The 27,715-nt window shown below is 38.5% G+C and overlaps 2 protein-coding genes across 5 annotated transcripts in view; one reads left to right on the top strand and one right to left on the bottom strand.

Annotated features, from left to right (window-relative positions):
- Positions 1-5,809: 5,809 nt before the first annotated feature.
- Positions 5,810-10,683, bottom strand: gjb1a (gap junction protein beta 1a). 3 transcript variants are annotated; one of them, XM_079651632.1, is made up of 2 exons: positions 10,526-10,683; positions 5,810-8,697 (listed from the first exon to the last, which is right to left on the bottom strand). In XM_079651632.1, the coding sequence occupies exon 2, from the start codon at positions 8,681-8,683 to the stop codon at positions 7,964-7,966; it is 720 nt and encodes a 239-aa protein (XP_079507758.1). In that variant the 5' UTR covers positions 8,684-8,697; positions 10,526-10,683; the 3' UTR covers positions 5,810-7,963. The 3 variants fall into 3 exon arrangements, with proteins under 3 accessions (XP_079507758.1, XP_079507757.1, XP_079507759.1); XM_079651631.1 differs by lacking the exon at positions 10,526-10,683 and adding an exon at positions 9,954-10,478; XM_079651633.1 differs by lacking the exon at positions 10,526-10,683 and adding an exon at positions 9,795-9,940.
- Positions 10,684-16,822: 6,139 nt separating this feature from the next.
- Positions 16,823-27,715, top strand: part of ophn1 (oligophrenin 1) — a 28,571-nt gene continuing 17,678 nt past the window's right edge. The window contains exons 1-11 of one of the 2 annotated variants that reach the window (XM_079648818.1): positions 16,823-17,486; positions 18,911-19,006; positions 19,671-19,732; positions 21,183-21,254; positions 22,477-22,578; positions 22,652-22,762; positions 24,230-24,334; positions 24,435-24,564; positions 24,665-24,765; positions 25,954-26,045; positions 27,137-27,215. In XM_079648818.1, the coding sequence (XP_079504944.1) occupies positions 17,333-17,486; positions 18,911-19,006; positions 19,671-19,732; positions 21,183-21,254; positions 22,477-22,578; positions 22,652-22,762; positions 24,230-24,334; positions 24,435-24,564; positions 24,665-24,765; positions 25,954-26,045; positions 27,137-27,215 (1,104 nt within the window). In that variant the 5' untranslated portion in view covers positions 16,823-17,332. The remainder of the gene's footprint in view (positions 17,487-18,910; positions 19,007-19,670; positions 19,733-21,182; positions 21,255-22,476; positions 22,579-22,651; positions 22,763-24,229; positions 24,335-24,434; positions 24,565-24,664; positions 24,766-25,953; positions 26,046-27,136; positions 27,216-27,715) is intronic. The other variant, XM_079648817.1, reaches the window with a different exon arrangement.

The raw sequence follows: 27,715 nt of genomic DNA, 5'->3' as shown, positions 1-27,715 counted from the left end.
GTAATGTTGCTGTTATCGTGAACGAATGGCACTTTTGGAGTTTGGGAAAGAGATGGGGGGGGGGGATGTATTTGTGTGGGTTCTGAAAGTGTTAACTTAAGGGGAATCTGTAACACGTTGCAGGGGGAGGGTAAAAGAGGGGACAAAGGACAGCCCACTACAGTGTGCAGGTCTGGTGGTAGGTTGGCCATGTCGGAGGTGGTAAGAGGGAGGGGAGATTTTTCTGTAGATCTCCGGGGGAAATGTATGTTAGAGGGTTGGGGTTTTATGTGTACTTATGTGTTCGAATATATGTCTTTTTACACGTATTTTGTTAGGGCAGCATCGTTTATCCACTCACTATTACAGTCACTGAACAACCTATATAACACAATATATGTTCGATTGAGGTATGTCTAAATCTATGAAGGTTAAGGTTACATCTTGGAATTGCAGGGGCTTGGGTAAATTAACTAAAGTGAAGCAGGTACTTAGTAGACTAAAACAAAAACACTCACACATAGTTTTCCTGCAGGAATCTCATATGATGCAGTGTGATTTGTCTAAAGTCAAAAAAAGATGGCAAGGCCAAGTGTCTTCAGCCTCCTATAGTTCACATGCCAGAGGAGTTCTAACCCTAATTCACAAGTCAATCCCATTTCAAGTAGTCAATTCAATAATTGATCCCAAGGGCAGGTACATTATACTTCAGGGCATATTACTATACGAGAAACTTAATTTAGTGAATGTTTATGGCCCCAACGAAGATGACCCCGCATTTTTTGATAATTTATTCTTGACCTTATCAACGCTCCCAGGTAATTTCATTGTAGGAGGCAATTTTAATGTGGCCCTGAACCCACAAATAGACCAATCTACTGGATCGGACACGTCCCATATTAGAGCTAGAACATTTATATTAAATTTTATGAAGGATTTGAGCTTATCAGAAATCTGGCGGGATCTGAACCCAAACAATATAGAATATTCTTGTCACTCTAGCACACATAAAACCTATTCACGGATAGATTACTTTCTAATATCAACACGGATAAGATATAAAATTAAAGACTGCAACTATGATGCCATAGTGTTATCTGATCATGCCCCGATATCTTTTACATATGTAGATTCTAAACTGGTTAATAGCCGTCCGAGATGGCGTTTTCATATAAACTGGCTACAGGACCCGGTTTTTATAGACTTTATTGGGAAACAAATAGATATGTTTTTTTAAATGAACACAAGTCAGACCTCGGCTTGTATCAGAGGACAGATTATAAGTTTTACGTCTCCTAAATTAAAATGCATCCGTCAAAAACTGGAAGAGCTGGATTATAAAATTAAAGTGCTAGAGAAAAACTAGTTTATGGATAGCTCAGAAAACCCATATCAGGAACTATTACTTCTGAAGGCTGAATACAATAAAATATCTGCTGAGAGGGCTGCGAATAGCTTGTTGAAGCTTAAACATAATTTTTATGATCAGGGAGAAAAACCAGGTAGACCTCTGGCCTGGAGAATTAAACAGCTACAATCAGAAAGATCTATTAATGCAATCAAAAATTCTAAGGGAGATGTGACTGTGGATCCTGAAGAAATAAATGTAACCTTTAGACAATTCTATTAAACGTTATACTCCTCAGAATATCCGCCTAATTCGGATGCTACAACTTCATTTTTGGATAATTTAAAATTCCCAAGTGTCTCAAATGAAGAAAAAATCAACCTGGATTCTGATTTGTCAACAGAGGAAATTATAGAAGCAATTGATGCCATGAATTTTGGCAAAGCAGCTGGTCCTGATGGATTACCAATCGATATTTATAAGAAATTCAAGAGGAAACTTTTAACTCCAATTATAGAAATGCTTCAGGAATCCTATAAAAACGGGTCACTCCCTCCCTCATTGAGAGGTGCCATGATCATTTTAATTTTAAAACCAAACAAACCAGCCCATAAATGCCAATCTTTCCATCCAATCTCACTTCTAAATTCGGACATTAAAATTCTCTGCAAAGTATTAGAACGTAGATTGGAGTCTCTTCTCCCTGTCATTATAGATATGGATCAAAATGGATTTGTTAAAGGGAGACAAGGCTCTCATAACGTACGGAGAGTGTTAAATATACTTCGCGAGAGGAAAGACGCGCCATACACTGCTCTGCTATCAATCGATTCCGAAAAGGCGTTTGATAGAATAGAATGGCCTTTTCTATTTGCAACACTAGACCGTTTTGGATTTGGGACTGCTTTCTGCAATTGGGTAAGGTTATTGTACACTCAACCCACAGCTGAAATTCTGACTAACAATGTTATTTCTCAACCATTCAATATTAATAGGGGGGTCCGACAGGGGTGCCCTTTGTCACCCCTCCTATTTACACTCGCCATAGAGCCCTTCGCCATAGCAATAAGGACACACAAGAATATTTCAGGTGTCAGGCTGGGACAGCTAGAACATTGCATAGCTCTTTTCGCGGATGACGTCATTTTGTTCCTCACGGATTTAGCTAATTCAATTCCAGCTTTACTAAATGTAATTAAGACGTTTGGATTATTTGCGGGTTATAAGATGAATAATGCAAAATCCTCCATAATGTTATTGAATGGAAAAGAAAGATGCAATCCTATGGACCATGTGTCCTCATTCAACTCAACAGACTCTTTTACCTACCTAAGTATACATATAGTGCCTGATGTGGGAAAAATTGTAAAAACCAATTATGATCCTGCTCTTCAATCAATTTATAAATCACTGGAAAGATGGTCTAATATGCCAATTTCTTTAATAGGGCGAATAAATATACTGAAAATGAATATCCTTCCAAAACTATTGTACCTGTTTCAAAACATACCTTTACCCTTGCCACTATCGCATTTCACTAAATTGAGGAAAACTTGTTCGAATTTCATTTGGAATAATAGAAGACACAGGCTACGTTTGACGTTATTATACTTACCGTATGACAGAGGAGGACTCAAACTTCCTAACTTCCAGTGGTATTACTGGGCTGCCCAATTACGCAGCATAATGTATTACTTCTCCCCCGACCCAGTCCCAGCGTGGGTAGACACTGAGTATACATGTATTCTGCCAATGTTAAAAAGCTCAGGGAACAAACATCTAACCCATTTGTATTGAATATGATCAATGTTTGGTATAAAATTCAAGATGTGCTAGGGGGAAAATCATCAATGTCCCGTTTTAGCCCAATCTGGGGAAATGACCAATTCAAACCAGGAAGAATGGACCAAGGTTTCCATCATTGGGCAACGAAAGGTCTAACAAAAATAGGAGATATGTTTCAAGATGAAACGTTGATGTCATTTGAACAGTTGCATACTAAATTTGGCCTTTCAAATAGCAATTTGTATAAATACTTACAGGTACGAAGCTTTATAACTGCATCCCTCAACCAGTTATTAACTCCCCCACCACTTTCTGAACTGGAATGAGTGATTTCTGATAATTGTCATGGGAAAAGGCTTATTTCAGTGCTATATAACTTGTTGGTTTTTAACTCCACTGAATCCTCTACCGACCGGCTTAACGCCTGGAAGGAAGATATACAGGAGGATATTTCCTTGGATGACTGGGGTGTGATATGTACTGAGGCACATAGACAAACTGCGAATACCAGATTAAGATTACTACAACACAACTGGCTGATGCGCACGTACATAACACCTGTGAGATTACATCAGTTTAATAATAACATTCCAGATATATGTACTAAGTGTGAACAGTCTAAAGGGACACTTTTTCACTGCATGTGGGAGTGCAAAGAGATTGCAACTTTCTGGTGCGAGATCTCACAAATAATTCACAAAATGCTAGATGTTAAGATACCTCTTGATCCTAAATTGTTTATTTTGGGACTTTACCCCTCCACCCCAGTCATAACAAAGAATAAAAAGAATCTCATAAACATGTGTTTACTCCAAGCAAAACGCTCGATTGCCTTGTCATGGAAGAACACTCAGAGGCCACATGTGGGCCAATGGCTGAGGGAAATTAGTAATTGCTGTTCTATGGAGAAGATAACGTATATTCTGAAAAGGAAAAATGAAACCTACGATAGCATTTGGGGCCCGTTTACTCAACTGTTGGGCGATGTTAATGCGTCCCAACATGCTAAGGAATAATAATGGAAATCCATGAGAGCGATCTGGTTGAATGGAAAAGTAAAGTACTTCTTAAACTGATGTGACTGTGTAAACTTATTAGGATAATGTTGCTACTGCCCAATTTTATTTTATTGTAAAATGTCATTTTATTTAATGTCTCTTATTTTTATTATATATTTTATATTTCAATTTCATTTAATTTTTTTAATGATGTCCTGTCTTGTCTTTGTCTCTGTTTTTCACATCATTTGTTTTATTTTAATGTTTTGTTGTCGTAAGTATTTGTAAGAATGAAAATTAATAAACATATTGTTTAAAAAAAAAAAATAGTGCATTACAAGACATTTATCAATATTTGTGCATATACCTCCAGCAATGTTAACTATGTTGAAGCACTTATTTTAACTGATATTATACATATGTATTATACTCTTATAGGATGTATATAGATATTTCATCTCCGGCCTTGTCAGGTATTGAACAATCAATAAATAAAGAACACAGAATTATTAACTATAAAACACAGAATTTGTGTGATTATACTAAATGATTTACAAATAAACACCACTGCATATTCACAACTGTTACACATGCTGATGTAACGCACATTTTTCTAACTTGGGATCGATAAAGTATATCTTATCTTAAGATGATCGATGGCTACTGCCATATTTGCAAAATTTGCCTCTGAACCTTGACAAGTACATGTTTCAGGCTTATCAATTCATGTAATGTCATCAATTAACAACAGGAGGGGTCACAAACATAAGATCAGCTGTTAAATAAAGCTCTTCTGACATAGCTGGCATGTGGGTATATATATTAATGTTGCCCATTATGGGCACAAGCAATTTTCACCCATTTATTAATTATATGTTTTAAATTTGAGTGTTTCCCATCCCCTAAACCTCCAGGGATGTACACAGTATACTGGCAACTTATTATTATGGGAAATACGAAAACGTCCTTTAAAACTACAACTCCCAGTAGAGATGTGCCATAGATAGAGAACATGTTGCGAAACACAATAGCCAGCATGTGTAGTTCTTGGGACGGGGTGGGGGAGGGACGCGGTGGACCCGTTCAAATCCAGTTTTGGACAGTCTGCCATGGTTCCATCCCATTTCAAGCAGGTAGCACAATCTACCTGCATTGCATTACTCTAAACGTGTAATAACGTGCTTTAACCAGTAGGTGGTTTGGGTTAAAAAGCTGTCAAGTTTACAGTGTTAACAAAATAAAATATACTGCTGTTTCTGGTTTACTTTACGACGGATATATTTAATTATTGTTTTGATATTTTTAACACAAAAGCGATGGAAAAAACCCACAGCAACACAGAAAAGATGGTCTTAACATGACCCAGCGGTCTAGTAGTTAATACAAAACAATAAACTGGAGAAATTACAGCCTCGCCTACTGATTTTAATTTAACCATATATCAAGACTGATTGTCGATTACCAATGATCAAATGTAATTGTTTGCCTGACTGACCATCGTAATCGAGCTCTTTGAAGATCCAAAAATCCACGGTTTTCAGAAAAAATTGATCGGATGCGCAAAAACTTCAGAATTTGTATTGACCGCCATTCAAATGCATCGTTGTTTTCCCCCAAAAGTGGGCGGGGCCGTAATTTTTGCCCGGAAGTGACGTAGATGTTACTCTCTGTAGATAAATAAAAATAAAGAACTACGACAGATGTGTAATATATTTAATGCAGCCAAACTATTTATTACAATGCATTCATGTGATGACTTTCAAAGAGTAAAGCAAGCACTGCTGAATAAAGTATGATTTTATCTTTTACGAAATGTTTTTTTTCATATGGAATGCAGTTGGAGGTCAACCAATCACAGAGCTTGAGAACTAATCACGGGGTTTGTCAAATAGAGCAGATGCTGTAGTCCTAAACGATAGCTGGGGATTCTGGGTAGTGTAGTGTCTTCTGCCATCCTTTACTCCGAAAAAATATTTGTTTCTCCGAATCGAAGGGGAAAAATACAAAAGCATAGCACACAATTTAAACCAATCAATGTTGTGTAATTAACAAGGATAATCTGGTGTTTTTTAGTCGATGAGTAGTGCAGATATCACTGTAAAATCTATCAACAGTAAGGGGAATACTTACTTCCGGGTGTACAATTCTCCGTTATCCAATGGGAATGGACGCTCACATTGCCTTTAAGGGCAGCAGACACAAACGAATGCCGTGCTTCCATGAGCGTCAAATCCCGCAGCAGATGGGAATACATTGCAATCAGTTGAAAGCTATTTGCGTCCCTTTATGAAGCTGAAGGAGCCTAGGAGCGTCACAACTGCACGCCACGGGACCCTGACCAAACGTCGCTCCTGGACGATTATGGAGTGAGAGTGTGTTGGTCTGGTATTCAAGTATTACATTCACTTTGGTAATAGGTAATAAAAATGTGCTACCAACCATTTCAATCTGCCGTATGCTGCGACACTGGAGTAAAATGGGTTCAATTTAATATGCTATACACAAGAGTCATTTCAGCACGTTAGATACATTTTTTCTTACATTTAGGATTTAGTGACAGTTAAACAAACTTTGGTTGATTTTATTTTTGTAATACATTGACAATAAATAAACATTTAAACAGGTTTAGCAATAAGTATTACATTTCAGAGAAAAAGAGTTTGCAATTCAAGTTTTTTTTATATTGTAGGTTATTGCTTTTTTGTATCTAAGCAATTTAACCACCAAAGTTAAGCATCGGTATCAAACACACACTGAATCATTGCACGTGTTTTTCATGTATTAGTACTAAATCTAGCTTATGCCAGCAGAAGAAAATCCATCAATCCTACAGTCCATTATATTATATCCACGGTGATCTCAATCAATTTTTGATTTAGACAAAAGCATGACAAATGTGATCATATATGCTGATTATTGTACATTTAAATGATCAAGATATTTATCCGGCACACTTTTAGACACAATGTTATAATTTCAAATAGCATGTATCACAATTTAATAATTTCAAGACCAAAAGTCCTCAACAAAATGAAAGTCCACCAATGTATGCATTAAAGTACCTTGCAAAATAAATCCTCTAATGCTGTCTATATATAATGCGAGTAAATGTATCTTTATTTGGACAAAAAAAATATGAAATATTGGCTTTAATTAAATGTATTATGTCAAGAAATTACACATAACTGTATTAGGTTAGTTGAATGCAATAATATTAAGTTTAAATAAAACATATTAGTTTCAACTTAATATTATTTATTTAACCTAACCTGATACAATTATGTGCAATTTGACAATAATACATTTAATTCAACTCAACATTTCAGTTTTTTCAGTTTGACCTGAAGCCATTATGTTACATCATTACAGTAATGTGCTGTGGTGTGCAGTCTTTGGGTTCATGGCAGAAAATGTTGACAGAATACTAACTAAGTTCCTTTGGGAATCATTTGAAATATATTCTTAAATCTGGTGAGGACATTTGAGAATATTCTTCCCCGCTTCTTCCCCGCTTTGTCGTTGAATGCCTTGTCTCTGAGATACCAAACCGTTGGATAAATCACTTGCATGTGAAACAGCGATGTACAGTTTATTATATACACCTTACTCAAGTTGAATTAATGGCTGTCACTTGGATCTAGACTGAAAACACTGAAACATTGACTTTAATTAAATGTATTGTATTGTAACTGTTTTAGGTTAGTTGAAAGCAATAAAAACAAGTTTAATTTGATAGTATTGCTTTCAAATAACTTAATACAGTTATGTGTAATCTGTTGACATAAAACATTTAACTAAAGTCAACATTTCAGTTTTTTCAGTGTAATCCCTTTGGACGGGTATGAAATCTGTGTTATGAGCAGAGTTTCTGTTGGATCCAAGCCCCCACAGTCGATTCTCCAGCAGTGTGCAAATGCTTGCCGTAGGCCTTCCCCACCAGGAACAGCACCTCTGCGATGTTGAGTATAATACAAACCCCCGACACAGCCAGCATGAACACGGTGAACACAGTTTTCTCGGTGGGCCTCGACACGAAGCAGTCCACCGTGTTGGGACAGGGGTACGAGTCACACTTCACCAGCCGGATCATCTTGTACCCAGGGTAGATCATGTAAAACAAATACATAAAGGTGACCTCAAAGCCGATGCGGAAAAACAGGCTGATGACGTACGTCCACCAGAGAGCCCCTGAGATTTTCATCTTCTGGGTCTTTATCATCTCCAGGTCTTTGGGGTTGGATCGCCCTGACAGTTTGTAGATCCTCTTATCCACGTGGCGGCGGTGGGCCACGTGCATGGCCACCAACAAGGCAGGGGTGGAGACCAGGATGAGCTGCAGCGCCCAGAGGCGGATGTGGGAGATGGGGAAGAAGTGGTCGTAGCAGACGCTGTTGCAGCCCGGCTGCTGGGTGTTGCAGGTGAAGCCCGACTTCTCGTCGCCCCACACGCTCTCCGCCGCCACCACCAGGACCAGGATGCGGAAAATGAAGAGGACAGAGAGCCAGATGCGACCGATGCCTGTGGAGTGTCTGTTCACCCCGCTGATGACAGCATAAAACGATGCCCAGTTCATCTTTAGTTCCGGGTCTGATGGAGAACACATCATAGGACAAAGAGCTGAGAGAGCATTGTAACGAATAAGCTTTTCCAGGACGAAAGGAATATAGTGAAACACAAGACAAAAGCCTAAGGCATTGAGGAACAGAAGAAAAAATGAAATCCTCAAAAAAAAGGATACAAATAACACACACCAATAAACAGAGAACAATACAAATATATTACAACAAAAACAAACGTTTTCCACAATAACATTTGTATTATCTCCCTCGTTTTGGGTCTTACTCTATAAAACTACAAAACTGAAACCACACTTCCCTTAATTATGAGGCCTTGCGATTAGATATTTAACTAATAATGTTTCCTTTTGCCACAGCCACACTTTTATCAAAGATTCAGGGAAATAGAAGCTGGGGCGTGCACTCTGGGGAAATTGGAATAGGAAAATACATTATAACCTTTACACATCTCCTTAAACGCGGATAGCTTATTTAGTTGAAATATTTTTCCAAGCTGCTTCAATCTGGCCCCCTTTTTCAGAGGAGATTTTAAAAAGCTGAAAATACAATGCATTCACACAACAAAAGAATGATTAATTAGTTGATTGACAGTTGACTTTTAAATTAAATGTCAATCAACAATTGCTAAATCAAGCTACTATTAGGAGATTTTTCTTTCAAGCAAAATACCAAGTTTTGTATGGTTCCAGGTTCTCAGGTTTTCCTTGTTCTGCGTGATAAACTAAATGTTGTTGGGCTTTTGACGTCGGTCAGTCAAAACAAGTGATTTTAAGAGGTCCCCTTGGACCTCATGATTTTGTGAACACCATTTTTAAATATTTATCAAAGTTCAAGCAATTAACAGAAAAACTGTGTAAGAAATTGTCAGATAAATAGATAGTAAGAATAACCCTGAAGCATCACAGTTAAAAAGTCACTAGTTCAATTTCCAATCTTCTCAACAGTCTTATCTAACGATGCTCATTTAAAAGATTATTAAAGAAGCTAACATTTTTAAGAAGCAAACCTGAAAACAAAACTGCAGCCTAAGAGTACTATTTTAGATAAAAGTTCACCTAACATTAAATATAGTTCTTTGGATGCTTCCAAAAATAATACCTTTCTTACTTTTTCTTCGTCTTAGTAAAATGTTCCAAGTCCAGAAATAATTTCTAACCTAAAAAGCATCAAATTGTTTTTCATCTCCTCTGCGCTGATCATTATTAATTGTGCTGAGTCCCCAACATGTCTGAATATCCAGACGAGTATAAAAGTGAGAGTTGTTACCCGGCTCAGCAGGAGGTGTAAGAGGCATAGGAGGCAGCGTAGAGGAAAGTGTTGAGCTGCTGGTGTGGCATGGATGTGAATCCAGAGGAGAAGAAAGCCTCTCTGCCCCCCTCAGCAGTTGGCAGGCCACTTAAGAGTGCAACACTGAATTCTGGCACCATGCGTCATGTGACATGCTTTCATCAGTCGCAATGTTGTAGCAATCAAAGAGGGCATCAGTGGCCAACATATCGGTGTCTGTATTGCCCTCAATTCTTTGAAGATTGTTTGTGATCCAAAATTGTTGTGCATTAAATAAGAAATGTTCTAGTGCTAAACTCATAATACGGAGATTCTGAACTTGGTGAGTCAGGGACCGCAGTAAATGTTATTTGGTATGATTGTCACTATAACAATGGCACATTTGTCTTAAAATATCTCAAGTAACAGTTTTTTAATGTGACTTTAACTGAACATCCAAAGAGTTTTCCAAACACCTCAGCCACTTTAAGACACATATTTAACCATCCCAACACAAACTGTCTCTCTTGTCCCGAGCTGTATGATCTGAGTTAGAAATGGAGCACACTTACCTTCAGCTGTATTTTGGAATAAAGCACATCCAGCAGCATTTACGTTGACATTAGCAGATTTTTTTTTGTTGTCAATCCGTTACTGTGAACAAGAGTATCATAGCACCATGACTTTGCATTGCTAATGATTTCCCTCACACTAGCCACTGCCCTGCACTGGAGAGGTCATATGGTGCTGTGCGCAATATTTGCATACAATAGCCCCATTGACAGACACCAAACAAACAGCTTCAGAGTTCAGATCAAACGCTTTAATTTGGACTCAGCTGAGGAATCTGTGTGGGGACTGCAGTCTGTCCTCCCATCCTCATTGTGCTGTGTTCTGCATGGGAAGTGATGGGTGTTTTTGACGCAATAAGGAGTAAAGCATAAAAGGTCTAAAACAAAGAATGACCCATAACATCTAAAGATAAGAGAACAAGGGTGTATTATCATAATTATTATCTAGCTTTTTCGCCTCAACCTTTACATTCACATTGTTGCCCGCCTAACATCTAACCACTGACTCAACCTGCTCACTGTGAACTCGATGAGGCCACACTTTGACGTATTTTCCTTGGAATCCTTTTTTTTACACTGAAAAGTAGTTCACTAGCAGATACAAATTAAAATACTGCCTTCAATAACCTAAACTAAATGTAAATCTACATGTGTTTAATGCATTTATACAAAGTCCACACAAGCATTTTTTCAATAAAATTAAAAAGACAGTTTGCAGAATCAAACCATTAAATTATAGCCATTTTGATAAAATGTTAAATATTGGTCAAAGTACAATAACGAGCATTTTCCTGCTCTCTCTCTCGATACAAAGTTGGGGTTTAAGATAATTTAAACTTTAATTTGGACAGAGTTGGACATCTTCAGTCACCTGTAGGATAACGGTTACCTTGCATTAGGTTTTGAATGCCCTTCTCTTTTTTGTAAGTGTGATTTTTCAGGTTAATGCACTAGAATGCTTTGTAGATACTAAAGAAAGGAGACATGATTTAACATTTTACTTATGCATTCAGTTGTGTTTCTTCCTTTAAACCCTCCTGTTGTCCTGGGGTCATTTTTGACCCCAAAAGTTAATCTATTGCTGTCAAAAATAGGTTTTTAATTCATCAAATGGTCTGAAAATTATAGGGGTGGTTCAATACTATGCTCTTAACGAGTAAAATACATTTGAAGTAATTTCATTGAATTATGGGTGTTTTATTGTATTTTATAACACCTTGAGCCCTCTGGGGTCAAAAATGACCCCGCAGGACAAAGTGGAGCAATGGGGTACATTTTTTCAGCATAATGCTGCAACAACCCCCTGCCTGCTCCTCGGAGCGCACACACACACAAACACACACACACACACACACACACACACACACACACACACACACACACACACACACACACACACACACACACAAACACACACACACACACACACACACACACACACACACACACACACACACACACACACACACACTTTTGATGTATAGGATCAAGCAATTTTTAGATCAACAAAAATCATAAACAAAAAAGATAAACGAAAAACAAACAGGCCTTTTCTCACGGTTGCTGGGGCATTTCACCTTTTAGTCCCTCCCTCCTTACGACACACACACACACACACACACACACACACACACACACACACACACACACACACACACACACACACACACACACACACACACACACACACACACACACACACACACACACACACACACACACACACACACACACACACACACGATGTATTCTTTGATGTATTGGATCAATCAATTGTCAAGTCAAAAACAAACGGGCCTTTTCTCACAAATGTTGGGGCATTTCACATTTTATTCTGAGAGAGACAGGCAGCAAAATGAGGAGGCAGAAACTGTTGACTGTGGAGGAGGTTCATGAGCTAATCTTTAACCGTGTTATGGAGGAAAAATCAACCGATGAGGAGGATTCAGGGTCAGAAGAGGAGGAAACTCATGAAGAGGTGATCGATGTAAGTTACAGACCAAATTCTTCCTCTGAAGAAGCCCCCACATCGCCCACTTCTGAAATGGAAGAAGGTTTTGAAATGGAGGAAAATGAATATGAAGAGGTAGAATCAGAAATGGAAGAAGTGTCAGAAGTGGAGGACCGCACTTATTTTGAGGAAGTGGAAGAATCCACTGATGAGGAAGAATCTGAGGAAGAGGACCCAGCTGAGATGGAAGAATATTTCCAATCTAAGAATGAAAAAATGATCTGGTCTTCCATCCCTCCCAGTGACGGACGTCGCATGGTAACAGCAGAGAAAGCAGAGAGAGAGACAAGTCGCCAGGGTCCAACCATGTATGCAAGGTCTCGTATTGAGGACATAAAGTCCGCTTTTTATCTGTTTCTGCCCAAGGCCATCGAAGAGTCAGTGCTGAACATGACTAACAAGGAGGGGCAGCGTGTTTATGGGAAAAAATGGAGAAAGATGGATCAAATGGACCTGCAGGCATACGTGGGTTTGTTGGTTCTAGCTGGAGTGTACCGATCCAGCAAAGAAGCTACAGCAAGTCTATGGAATGCAGAGTCTGCTAGGGCAATTTTCCGTGCTACCATGACACTTAAAATGTTTCATAAAATCTCCAGAGTCATAAGATTTGATGACAAAGACACAAGAAAAGATCGCCGGGCACGAGACAAACTTGCTCCAATTCGAGACGTTTGGGACACGTGGGTGTCTCTCCTGCCAATGATGTACAATCCAGGCACTAATGTGACTGTCGATGAGCGCCTGGTCCCATTCAGAGGTCGCTGTCCATTCAAACAGTATATCCCAAGCAAACCAGGGAAATATGGGATACAAATATGGGCAGCATGCGATGCCAGGTCAAGCTACGCATGGAATATGCAGATATACACTGGCAAACCTGCTGGTGAGACGTCAGAAAAAAATCCGGGCATGCGAGTTGTCCTTGACATGACAGAAGGCCTCCAGGGAAAAACGATAACCTGTGACAACTTCTTTACTTCACATGCCCTTGGCCTGGCGCTGCTGAAAATAAAGCTGTTCATAGTGGGAACAGTAAGGAGAAATAAACCTGAGCTTCCCCCTGCACTGGTGTCAAAAGCCGACAGGGCTCGTTTCTCATCGAAGTTTGCTTTCACCGAGACCCATGCTCTGGTGTCCTATCTCCCCAAAAAACAGAGAAATGTTCTTCTGATGAGCACTCTGCATCGGGATGCAGCTGTGAGCGACAGGGATGACAAAAAGCCCAAAATCATCGAAGATTACAATCACAACAAAGGAGGTGTCGATAACCTTGACAGTGTGTACACGTGCAAAAGAATGACAGCCCGTTGGCCCCTAGTTGTCTTCTTCAACATTCTCGACGTGTCTGCATACAATTCCTTTGTCCTGTGGTCTGAGATCAACCCAGCCTGGAATCAGAAATGCGTGAAGTTTCCACTTTAAATTCTTGAAATAACAGTCAAGCAAGACAGGGTCAAAATGACCCCAGAAAAAATATATAAATTATTCAAAAAGGGCATCCTTACTAAACTTTGACATATACCAGTCTCTGATAAGACAAATAGTCACAATACGATATGTTCAAATTATTAAATAGTTTCATTTATTTTTTAACTCAGAAAATGGTAAAATTTCATATAAAAAAGGTATTTTGGCCCTAAATTCCAAAACAAAGGGAAAAATGTATGGTATTGAGTTGGACTGAAGCAAAACTAAAGGTGTAACACAAAATGGATTGACATTTCATACTTTATGCTTGAAATAAGAGTCAAGCAAGACGGGGTCAAAAATGACCCCAGAGGGCACAAGGTGTGATTATGTGTTGTTATTAAAAATATATAAATTATTCAAAAAGGGCATCCTTACTAAACTTTGACATATACCAGCCTCTGATAAGACAAATAGTCACAACACAATATGGTCAAATTAATTCATTGTTTCACTTTTTTTTTTTATCAGAAAATGATATAATTTCATATAAATAAGGGTCTATCGGCACTAAATTCCAAAACTGAGGGAGAAATGTGTGGTAATGGGTTGTACTGAAGTAGAACTAAAGGTGTAACACAACATTTATTCACATTTTATATTTTATGCATTAAATATCAAACAAGCAAGATGGGGTCATTTTTGACCCCAGAGGGCACAAGGTGCATAGTAATCGGGAGGACATTACGAGGGTTAAGAAATCTCTGAAAGCATTCAGCCACCTCCACCTGAATGTAAGGGTTAATGCTGTGGGATTTGAACCTTTGCTGCTTTTATCAGGCAATACAAGACATCAAAGGGGTTCAGATCCAGCAGCGTCATCACACGGCATAATCAAAGCGTCAGCAACGACCACATGTTTTCTTATGGTCATAAACATAATCAGATCCACCTTTTATCTCAAACAGCATCTGCAGCAGCATGGAGGGAAACTAACTCCATTTCTGATATGTAGCCAAACCCTAAGGGCCATATCTTACACGTATGTCATTGCTGGTTTCAGACTGATTTGTCATTTTCACGCAAGCTGTCTTTAAATCAAATGCACTTGCATCCATGTTCCCCCATGGAAGTGAGGTGTGGTCACAGGCATTGTTGGGGCATTGTTATCTTGAGGCAGCAAAAGCAGCCACACTGTTAAGTAGTAGGGAGCCCAATATTAATCCTTGTGGGACACCGATATCAATAAGTGGAATTGATTGGAAGCTTTGTCAAAAACATTTTAAACCCTTCGAGAAACATGTCATCTGAAGAAGCATATTTTGCTAAATCAATGGAAACCACAATTTCTTTATATGAAAAGGTATCACAGGCAAGACACATTTTAAATCAGCGCAATGTCCATACACTTACAAAAAGCAGCAAACATTGCCCAAGTGGAAATGCTGGTAAGGGCAATGCTAAATTGTAAGAACACATTTACTCAAGAACTGTGCTTATAGTATAGTATAATTTGATGTACATGTACTTTCTTGATACTTCACAACATTTTTGGAACAAATATTGTGAAAAAAAATTCCCCCACTTCATATAACTGATAACTTTAATAACATACAAATTAACTAATAAATGATCATACATTATAACAGATTAAGCTACCAAGCAGTGTGTTAAATTAAGCACCACATTTAACAGCTGCTGCATTAAAGTTAAGGAACATTGATGCATCAATAATTATGATCCAGTAATATAATTTATATAAATGATGAATAATGAGTACTTTTACTATTGGTACTTCAAGTAAACTTTGATTGTTATACTTGTTTTACTTCAATAAAGGAACTGTGTGATGGGATGCCAAGCTGATTTATAATTATAACCTGTTCTGGAACATTTCTATCACTCGGAGTTTGTTTTTTTGTAAATTAAGGCCTGAAGATTTCTCAGGTCCTTTTTAAAAATATCAATGACCTAGAATACAAATGCAATTGAAACTGAAAGAATGCTCTTTATACTTACAATGTAATCGGTGGATTCAAATGAATCAGCAACATTTTAGTGTATTTTCAGTGCTGCTGCACCCTGCTTCAGTTCAGTATGAATGATGACATCTGCAGGTCATAAACAGTCATTGCAACATTTTAATAATTATTATCTTACTCAGCATTAGTCAAATCAGTAGGAGGAAGTGACAGTTCACTTCCAGCAATATGTTCAGTGAACCAACACCACATTCCTTAAATGATACATCTCAACACAATATGCCTCTCAGTCATCTGATTGTAAGGTGCAACAAAGACCAGCTAAATTATGAACACACCCAGTCACATGCAGGTGTGACCTGACTCACAGTGGAATAATACCTTTCTTGTGATATGTTCAGAGCCTCTCACATTCATATTTGTGCAGGTGTGTCTGTGTCATGAGCTTCTTTGCAGTTTAAATTGTTTTCCTCAAACTTACATAGTGCTACATATTTAATTACTTCAATGTCCACATTCACTATCTATGCCCGCAACAAATTGTGTAACACAACCAAAAGGAATATTTAATAACTTAATATGGTTATATTGATCCAGAGAAAGAATAAAGTATTTATAGAAAGGTGGAAAAAATCGACATGATTTCATGTGGCAGATTAAGAATGTTTTTAATTTAATATTGTGTATCTTATTTCCACTAAATGTTTAATGTAACCCTTTATGGGGGACCCTTTATCACAATATTTCCGACAGCACATGAAAGCAGCATCGTCAACACAATGACAGCAACTGTGCTGCAGCCCCTTTAAGAACCTCCTGCCTGGGTGTGGAAAAGGGAAGTTTTTAGAGTGTCCGCGTCCCATTCCGCTTGGTGTTAGGCTCTTTGTTAAGATGTGGGACTTATAGGAATGGGGGAATATGGGAATATTATCCCAGTTTGAAAACATATAAACATAATAACACGTATTCAGTGGTTTGATAGCGTCCTGCTTACTTGAAAATTAAAAGAAGGATTTCCAACCAAGAGTAAAGGACAAATGGAGGTGGCGCGAAAGTGTTGACATTTTGAAATGGGACGCGTCCAAATGGATTCTAGCCGCTCTTCATAATCACGACACCGCAACACGGAAAAAGTGGTAAGGAGGACCAGGATACAAGTAAATTACAGTCCCAACACTGCGTCAGACGAGGGGAAGAGGGAAGTGAAATAAATACGGTGCGTTTTTACTGTTTAGTGCACTTCATTGGTGAACAGCTGCCGCCGCAGGCTCTCACGGACACCATGGTTCCTCTGATGAAAGTCGCTACGACTGAGCTACAATGACCAGAGTGCTGTAGATTAGCGTAGGCTGCGTGGCTCCCTGCAACAAATTCAGTGTTTCTATTGTCTAATAACTCCCCTTGAATATGGGGCATCCTCCTCTGGAGTTCAGTGACTGCTATCTGGACAGCCCGGACTTCAGAGAGACTCTCAAGAGTTATGAAGTGGAGCTGGAGAGGACCAGCAAATTCCTCAAAGAGTTGATAAAAGATGGCAACAGTGTGATCACTGCAATCAGAGGTAAGGATACTTCAATATGACCTGTATAGTTTTGGAATCACTTGTTTTGAAAATTGCATGTCGATACTGTGGTGTGATGATGAGGATCGAGAGCATCATTAGGGCCTTTTTAAGGGCCTCCTGGATCAATGTGAGTGGGAGGGCACATTCAGGGAGGTGCTCGTGCTACCCTGGGAGAGGACCAAGCAGCCTGCTCTGAAAGGTTATGGATCTGGTGCAGATGTGCAGGGTCAGCTGTTCTCTTCTTCTGCTGCTGCTCCCCTCTCATCTCTGTGTGATGTTGACTAGACAGAGCAATGACAGCATGATGCAGATGTGTATATTTGGGTCAGTGTGTCACCCATGAGATAACAATGTTTGTTTTGATTCCCAAGATAGCCTTTTGTCCATCTAAATCACCACCTCGGAAACAGAAAGTTTCATTGTAGGTGCTGTGGCAGTGCTGCACAGTGCTGAGGGTCCACTGTATATTCAGTCCAGAGAATAGCCAGAGGTCACGAGTGCTCTTCAATTGTTGGTGTACACTGCAAGAAAGCACATATTCTTCCTCAGGCCTCACTGCTCCATTACTGAATAACTTTCACACTTTAAAAAACTTCAGCTGGGCGATTGTTGGATATGTTGTGCACTTTTTCTCCAATAAAAGCCTTGTCAAACTATTCTATTAAAGGAATACTTCACCCACAATATGATCACATGTTTATCAGTTACTCGCCTTTTGTGAACTGCAAACCGTCTAAAATAAAAAAGTATTCATGAGTGGAAGTAAAAGGGCTCTGTGTATAAAGAGTGAAACTATTTAAAAAAGCTACATTTACAAAATATCACACAAATTGTCTAATTTTTCCAATGGTATGCTCACTACTTCCAAAACGCATGTATTTTCACAAAAATTTAGAGACGTGCTAATTGCCAAAGTTGCAAAGTGTATTAATTTATCAGGTTCTTTCATTTTTCAGTCATTCAATTTGTAGTTGCTTTGAACAAGAATCCAAAATAAGCACATTTAACAGACACACATTTTGTATGGGAAAACCAATGTGGAATGATGGAAAGTTGTAAACTGTCCCATTACAAAAAATAGAAAGATGTTGAATATAATACTGGGTATGGTTGCCAAGTTCCTCATTCTAAAAGCCTTACAGTATTAATCTGGCTGATTTTTGTTTTGATTATAAATCCTAGACAAAGCAGGGATAATACATTGCATAAGCCGCACACTGGCTCCTGGTGTGCTGATCAACCGGCCAAGGGTAACTTTCCTGAGAAACCTGAGAAAAATAAATATAAAAATAATCCTGGACTGCTCTCACTGTTTATGAGAGTAGAGTAGGTTGTAAAGGATACATACTTGTGTACTGTAGCTGAAGCATTTGGAACTCCATTCAGATGTTGTTAAAGCCTAAATGTTGTTTTTCTTACAGGCTATTCTTTGGCAATACAGAAGTTCTCTCAGACTCTCCGCATGTTCCAGTTCGACGTCATCGGTGAATCCCTGACAGATGATGAGATTAACATTGGTAGGATAATGCACACATGATTATATTAACTGACTTTGATATGGCCTTAATATGCTTTTTGGGGTTTCCCTTTCCTGCATTGAATAGGTTTTTGTGCATGTTAATGTTCTGTCCTGAAACGCCTCCATTGGACTCCTCTGTAATCTGTAACGTTACATCTGTAACGTAATGACATCAGTATGTAACACTCGCACTTCTATTGGGTTGGCGCTCCAACACATTGTACGTGATAGTCTAAGGGGCGGGAAACCTCTGAGCGGTGGACCAATCACAAAAGAGCCAGCCAGAAAACCAATCGGAGCAGACATTAGAGAATGTAAACATGTCACAGTAGAGGAACCCAATATGAACCTGAAAATGAGCATAATATTTCCTCTTTAAAGTCAAGATGGGGAAGTCACTTTTACACAACTTTCAGAACGATGTATGACATTTCTTTCTGATTACTATCACTCAATGGATAAATACAGATAACCTCCGCAAATAGCATGGTCTGGAGAACTCAAAGCTTAATACAAAATGTGCATAACACAGAAATATGATCATTGTCAAGTCTACTCATGTATATTCTAATTTAAATAATCTTTCTGTATGTTTCCTGCTTCAGACACTTAAGATAAGAATTTGTGTATTCCCCTCATCATCTTTGTGTTTTCATCCGCAGCTCAGTCCTTCCAGGAGTTTGCCGGCCTCCTGCAGGAAGTGGAGCACGACAGGATGATGCTGGTGGGTTATCCACTTCCTGCACGCTGACTCTGCTTCCTATTTAAACGCTCAATAGAAATGAACTCCTGGCACATTCTGTTGCAGATAACCAAGTCTAATTTTTGTTAAGTAGTATCTGTTAATTGAAACACGTTACCACCTGACACATCCACACACTTGGATGATGGGTGGCCTTTTTTTAGGGCAATACTGTTAATAATGTTTGCTATAATTTCCCCTTTTTGTTTCTTTGTTCGCTTATTGTTATTGGTTCCATATTGCAAGCCTGTTGTTAGGTTTGTAGCACTTCTCATTAGGTCTGACACTAACGCTCATTTGAATTGTCCATTAATCTGACAGACAGACAGACATATTCACACACTGTCTCAAGTCCAGTGTGATACATTTCTACTTATAATAATGTGATATAAAGCGGGACACCTACGTGTTTGAGAGGCTGAAACAGAACACCGAATATTGGTTTGGGCTCAAACTATTCCACAAAATACTCAAGTTATGTGATCACATTCATATAAAATAGAAAGGGTAGAGGGAATTCAGATCAGGTTCAAGTCCTAACAAAAGCTTTCAGCAGCATACGATACTTATTATAAACTTCTAATGCCAAGATTATTTTTAATTTGAGATGGTATTCAAATGGTGATACAACATGTATTACCCGTTCATTGTATTGTTTGTTTTCATACAAATAACTGCTAAAGATGATAAGAACAAAGTCAAATTATACATTTAGAATTTATGACAGTTTACACTGATTTTTGGATGGTCCCTTTTGATTTCTTACTATTTCCCATGTTTAAAAGGCAAAATATGTTTTTATTACTCGATTAATAAATTGAATAATGGTAAAAAAATTAATTACTAAAACAATTGATAGATTCAGGCCTAATTGATTGTAAAAATGATTGTTGGTAATTTTTCTGTAGGTAGACTAAATGGATAAACACGCTGACTAATTGCAGAACTACTTCTGAAGCTGTTAGTGTAGACACTTCTTTCATGTAAAAACACAAAATGTAATCCCCTCTGTCATAAACCTTTTTTCTTTATAATCATAATCTATATTATTTGTATGCAGACATTTTCTTTTCTTTCTCACCAACCTCAGACATAAATATTCTCCTTTCTTTTTCACTTCGCACAATGAAGTCCCTGCAGTAGCATTTCCTGTTAGACTGGGTTTTCTGGTTACAGGTGTGATTTAAATAGTTGAGGTCATCTCTTGAGCTGTTTCTGGGATGGTGTGGGAGAGTGGCATTATAATGTAACATACATTATTACACTCACACTTGAGATATTTAAGCTGATTTCAACATGAACCCCATAGATAACAGTTTATCTAAGGACATACTAAGTAAAGGGTGTGTCCTACATATGGCAGTACTGTAATTGTGTTTTGTGTATGTAGAGTAGCACCACAGTAACATCTGCTCCATGTTTGCCTGTCCAGGTTCAGAACGCCTCCGATCTGCTCATCAAACCGCTGGAGAAGTTCAGAAAGGAGCAAATTGGAGTTACAAAAGTGAGTTTTCTTCACTGAACAATTTTCTCTGAAGTGGTCCCTTCATGACTCATCATATAAACACTGTTTCTCATCCAATAAATGAAAGCTTTCTGAGGTGCTTCTATGTAAAACACAGCTTGTTATGAGCCACTTCCCCAAATGTTTGTGTGAAACATGTACCCGTTTAAGAGCTTCTTCCTCTTTGAAAGTCTTTAATGTGTGAAGACATTTTGCTGAAAGCAGTTTGTGGTGTGTAGGTGTTTTTCCAACCTGACCCCCTGTGTGCTTCACCAGCGTTTTATTCTGTTCCCCAGGAGACTCTGTGGGATATCACTTTGATTATTCTGCATGACATTTCAGTCTCTTTCTGGTTATGCTCCAGTGGTTAACACTGTTTTCCCCCTCAGTATTTATTAACCAGCTGCTTTCTTTTCCTCTGGCTGCTGAGTTGATGTTTGCTTAATCAGCATGTGGAACTGAAATATACTGTATGGGAAAAATACATGTATTGTTTTAAAAACATTGTTAAATGTACGATCATGTAACATCTTACAATGCGTGTGAATGTTCCAATAACTACCTGTTACAAAACACTGCAGATTATACACCCCTATATGTATTTTGTTCCAAAAACAATAGGATAAAAAGGATATCAAAGTATTTCAGGTTGTTATTTCAACAGCAGTCTTTTCTAGGCTAATGGTTTGGACTCCTCTACTCATGTGTAAACATATTCTCCAAAGCAATATATCTAATATTTTAATTTAGAATTTAATTTTACATGGGTTGTTAATGTAAAGAAAAATGATATTGGCTGACAATCTAAAAAGTTTAAAGAGGCCCTATTATGCATTTTGGGGTTTTCCCTTTCCTGTAGTGTGTTATATAGGTTTGTGTATGTGCATGTAAATGGTCTGCAATGGCTAAAATCCCCAAACTGAATCCCAAACTGAAAGTAAAGAGCTTTTTGAACATTAAAGCATAGAGACATGTCACAATAGAGGCACCAAATACAAATATGAACCTGAACATGAGCAGAATATGTCCTCTTTAAAGCACTCAAATATTGGTAATCAGCCTGAAAATGTCACTTTTGGTAAAAAATAAATACACACAAAATAATCTTGCTAGTATTAGTTTCAGCTCGTTCTTTGAATATGAGGTGAACCTGAATAGTATTTGTCTTTCAGTGTATTTGCCAGATAAAAAAAAAACCTTTCTATTTCTATTTTTCCTGCAGGAAAAGAAAAAGAGGTTTGAGAAGGACAGTGAGAAATATCTCTCTCAGATAGACAAACACCTGAATCTGTCTGCCAAGAAGAAAGACAGTCAACTCCAAGAGGTGCAGTACAACACATTTCATCAGTTGGGTAGCAAACAAATATTTTTGCATTTATTTTCCTTTTAAACTACAGGCTGACGATCTCCTTGACAAAGAGCGAGTGAACTTCTGCGAGTCGTCTGTGGATTATGTGTACCAGATCCATCAGGTGCAGGACAGGAAGAAGTTTGATGTGGTGGAGCCGGTGAGTGGGATGCTTCCTCTCTGCTGCACACATGGTATAGAGGTGGAGGACACAGACCACACACTTAAAAAGGAGAACTTGATGATAGATGATGGCAGAAAAGATCCCAGCGGTCATCCGCCCTTATTTTGGTGGTTTTGCTTTATCAGCATTCTATTGTTTTTTTCAAGAATACATTCAAACCTACAGAACAAAAACAGACAACAAAGCAAAAAAGAGCTGAGTAAAGGTTAGCGTTTAGCTTCAACACTTCTTACATCCTTTGTCCCCCTAATAAAGTTCTCAGATAAACTGATTCATAACCAGTTTGAACCGATTTTACTCAGCGGACTCATTTATTTTGGAGAGGAGGGCATCTGTTTTAATGATCCGCTCCTGGTGAAAACCTCTTGAACGTCTTAAGTTATCAGAGAAACAAGCTGAGCAAACATCAGTGGAACCTCAGATCTCAGCCCCTCCAGCTGCATCGGAAAAAAAACGAGTTTAATCTCTTTATTCAGTGTTTTTACCTGTTGTAATCCCCATAACCGTTGGTTTTGGAGAGGAGAGACATGTGCGGTTATTTCGGCTCAAGGTTCCATAACGGTAATCTCTGAAGGAATCCTAACCGTGATAAACTGAGCGCCACAACCACATCTGTGGTGAAGACAACAACTCAGTCCTATTGTGATCCCAGAAATGTTGAGTACCCCAAAGTTTTATGTTAGAAATGCATAGTAAGGGTCCACAGCACATAGAAACTGCCGGATTCTAACTTTAATGTGTTGGGCAATTTACACAATAAGCACAAGTTCCATTAATTAGCATATGTAGACTATAGTTAGCAAATGCCTTGGCTGATTTTGGCAATTTTAGAGGGGTTTTGTACCTACTTCCTCAATAACCTTAATGAAATCTACTTCCTCAATAACCTTATCAATAACCTTATTGAGGAAGTAGAATCAATTTCTGACATTTTCAGGATCAACAATGTCATTTTTAGCCAGAAAATGGCCATATGTTTAGCACCGGTGGGCTGATTATGATGAATTTTGGATCTATTTTATTTATTTGGATTGCCATTTTTGATCCTAAATAAGTCAGAAGTTCATTCAAAATCATCAATAACCACCAAAACCACACCAAATCGGTCCAAATCGGCCAAGCCAACTTTTTTCTGTTTGCATATGCAAATTATTGCAACTTATGCTAATTGTGCAAATTGCCCAACATATGCAAGTTAGCATCCAGCAGTTTCTCTGTGCTGGGGAACCGTATTATACATTTCGAACATAAAACTTTGTTGTACTCAACATTTCCGGGTTCACACTGCTGGCAGCTACACTATAATGCAACAGCTCTTCACAAAGCCAAATATCTTAGTTATCGTTGTGAGTGAGAGACAAACACAAACTAATGATCTTTTACGGTAGCATGAAAAAACATATTGTGCATTAAGTATGTGTTTTAATACTTTTTGTGGCACAGGTGCTGGCGTTTCTTCACAGCGTCCTCACGCTCAACAACCTGACAGTGGAGATGACCCAGGACTTCATGCCTTACAAACAAGAGCTGCAGCTCAGCTTGCAGAACGTAAGTGGTGTAACTGGCAGAAAATGCTGCCATTAGTGAGACTTAATGTCCTTTAATCACTTCCATGAGAGTCTAAAGTGCTGTCTGGCTTTTCCCGCAGACGAGAAACCATTATGAGAGCACTCGTGAGGAGATGGAGGAGCTGATGAAGAGGATGAAACGCCCGTCCCAGATCCGTAAGATGCACAGCTCCCTGCCCATCGAGGGATACCTGTACTGTCAGGAGAAGTGTACGTGTGCTCACTGTTTTTACACAAGCGTGATACTTTTAAAAGCTCCTGCTGGAATTCTCTCTGACAAGGCCTGACATGTTGTTTTCTGTCCCAACAGGGGCTCTGGGTGTGTCCTGGGTCAAATATTACTGCAAATATTACAAGGAGGGAAGACAGCTGCTCATGGTGCCGTGTGAACAGAAAACCACAGCCAAACAGGTGATTAACTGAAAACAAAATAAATGAGCAATTATGTGATGCACGATATATTATCAGCCGATAAGTGGAAGTGTATATTATCATGTATTTTTCTGATCATTAAATAATGGACGATAATAAAACAAAATTCAAAAGCACAGCATCTACCCACTCACATTCCCACCATGATTCACGTTTACATGCTAGTAAGGATAACTCTAAAGGTGTAAAAACACAAATAAATGTTGTTTGAACAAAAATCTATAGGAAGGTACACTACCTTTTCTTTTTGTCTGACCTACCCACACAGCTCTTTCAGATTCACTTTCCATGATCACCACACGTTATGTTTGAAATGCCCGATATATTATAAGCCAATAAAGGGAAATCTATATTATTATGTATGATACAGACTAAATTATGACAGATAATTAAAAGCCTTCTTCTGTTACTTCCTTTATCTTTGAATTTAGATAAGAGATCCCAATTGTAAATTATTTTATTTCTTAAGTAGAAAAAAATCTGATGTTTGTTTTTGTAAACAAAACTGATCAGTTAGATTTGGTTAGGTCAGAGCTATGGATTATAAGTAATCTTTGCTCACTACATCGTATATTTTCTAACCTTTAGGTTTGCATAAACTATAGTTGACCAACTTCTTGACAACAAAAATTGTTTTGCAAAAGAGTAATATTATAGGTAATCTTATCGGTAGAAAGCAGGTAAATGTCAGTTATCATTTTACAAAAATCCACATTGTGCATTCCTAATTTCTACCAATAAACCACTTAAAACCCAGTCTACTTCCATTTACTCCTTGTTTTGGGGACATTTCTGGTCTTGTCCACAAGTCTTTTGGGAATGAGTGGGCCATTGAATCCCTAAGATTCTAAACCTGAAATCTGACTTGTCTTTTAGCTTTTTGTACCTTGGTAAAACCCCCGGAGTTCTCAATAAGAGCCACACCTACATTTTGAGGGTAATTATGACTGAGAGAAAAAAATTGCTCCAAGAAACTCTCCCTCTGTTTCACTTCTTATTAACATAATAAACTCAAGTAGGGCGATAAATATTGCTAAAATGTGATTATTGCAAAACGTCTAGAATCCCAAGACTATCTTATTTTTGGTTTGTCCTCTTTTATATACAATGTGGTCTTTACATGCGCTTTTATTTACATTTGTAATCTTCCTCTCTCTTTCTCTGCAGGGCCCTACGCAGCTGACTTTAAAATCCTGCATCCGCCGGAAGACTGAGTCCATAGACAAGCGCTTCTGCTTCGACGTGGAAACCATCGAGAGGTAAGAGCCAACAAATCCGAGACGCTGAGAGATGAGGCAACACCGAGGCCTTGTGGGAGAAACAGGTTGGGGCGTTGAGGTGAACAGGTGGCTCACGAGGACAGAGTGTGAGGGCTAAATGGGCCGTAGCCCAAACTATCCCTAAGCAACGGGCACGGGCTGCAAACAGATGGCAAACTCTGATTTCAGGGGAAGCAACACAACAAGCTCATATTAATACAAGCAGACGGTTCAGTACAAAGTGCATTTGAAAAGATTCTTACGCCAAAGGCTGCTCCGACATATCATGAGGAAACACTCTACGTTTTTTTTTTTTAAAAGTGCTTCAAAGTGTTCCTGAGTGTTAAGTAACTTAATTTGTGTCAATGAGGAGTTAGCTGATAAACTGAAGGTGGCAGTGCTGTCTAGTGTAGATAATGCTGTCGGCTCCAGAGGTCCCTGAAGGGCTCCTGATGCTTTTAGATGACCTTTGACCTCCCGTAGAATGAGCTTATATTAATCATTTGCTTTTAATACTAGGCATTATTAGTTTGCTGTAATTGTCACAATGTAAGCATATTTTTTGTTTGGCTGTTCCAGATGTCATATTCAGGGAAATGACATCCAAGATTTTCAAAAAGAAATCAGGAAAAGCAGGAAATATCCACACCGCCCCTACAGATATCAGATCGCAGGAGGAGAAAGAGTTATTTTATCAAAGTTGTTGGACTTGAGTGCATTTGGCAGGAAGAGCTCCAAACTTGAAGCACATTTGTCTGAGTTAACAATTGATTCAGTAGTCCACAAGCTTTACAACTTGGCAGCTGAATCCCTTGCTCCGCAGAAGACAGATTGCAACAATAGATTTTCATCATCTCTTCAAACTCGTCTATTCGTCTCCATTCGCCGCCTCCATCATTAACATATGGGATGTGATCAGTTACTTCAAAAGAAGTCCTGGTGTTATTTTGTCTAGCCTGTTTTTGTGCTTGAGAAATAAGTGTAAGACTTGAAACTAAATGTTCACAATGCTCAGATACTGCAGCAGTTTGATTGAACAATTAATCACGGCCTTTGTCTCTTTTTAATGGCATTTGTTACTGTTTCCATAGATACACCCCCGTCACTTTCCAAGCTCTTACGGAGGGAGACAGGAAGTTGTGGATGGAGGCCATGGACGGAAAAGAGCCTGTGAGTTAACTTCTCGTTTCTTCTCAGTTTGGATGACTTACTGCTGCCAGTGAGATCTGCAGTGTGGAGTCTGCTCTAATGGCAGAGGCATGACTACTGGCTGTTGTGCACACATCTACCACCGCCAGTTTCCATTTCCAATCAGTGGAGCAGAGTCTATCCAAACCCGTGTTTTAAATAAATTTGCTTCCATGTTTCTGCTAGTTAAAACTGTAATTACACCTTTTTTGCTACAATTATCAAGATTAACCTCACTTGCTGATTTGTATTCACAATAACAGCTTCTGTTGAACCATGGAGAGAAAACTGGAACAAATGAGAAAAGTTGTTTTGTAGTTATATTCATCCTGTAATAAGAATATATAACAATATTCATTCTTATAGAACTTTTCAGTAATACGCATACATCACCATCAAAGGAAATTCAAAACAAAATCTATAGAAGAGTAAACAAGGAAAATAAACACATTTTCCTGCATTTCTACATTGCCTAACCTCCT

The sequence above is a fragment of the Notothenia rossii genome, assembly GCF_949606895.1.
Source record: "Notothenia rossii genome assembly, chromosome: 9".
Classification (NCBI taxonomy): domain Eukaryota; kingdom Metazoa; phylum Chordata; class Actinopteri; order Perciformes; family Nototheniidae; genus Notothenia; species Notothenia rossii.
The sequence above is the reverse complement of the archived record's forward strand: the minus strand, read 5'-3'. Positions and strand labels throughout refer to the sequence as shown.

Coding starts and splice junctions, on each gene's coding strand:
- gjb1a (XM_079651631.1), bottom strand. CDS start 9,981: ATGCCTCTTACACCTCCTGCTGAGCCGG. Junction 8,698..9,953: donor TACACCTCCTGCTGAGCCGG/GTAACAACTCTC, acceptor GTTCTCCATCAG/ACCCGGAACTAAAGATGAAC.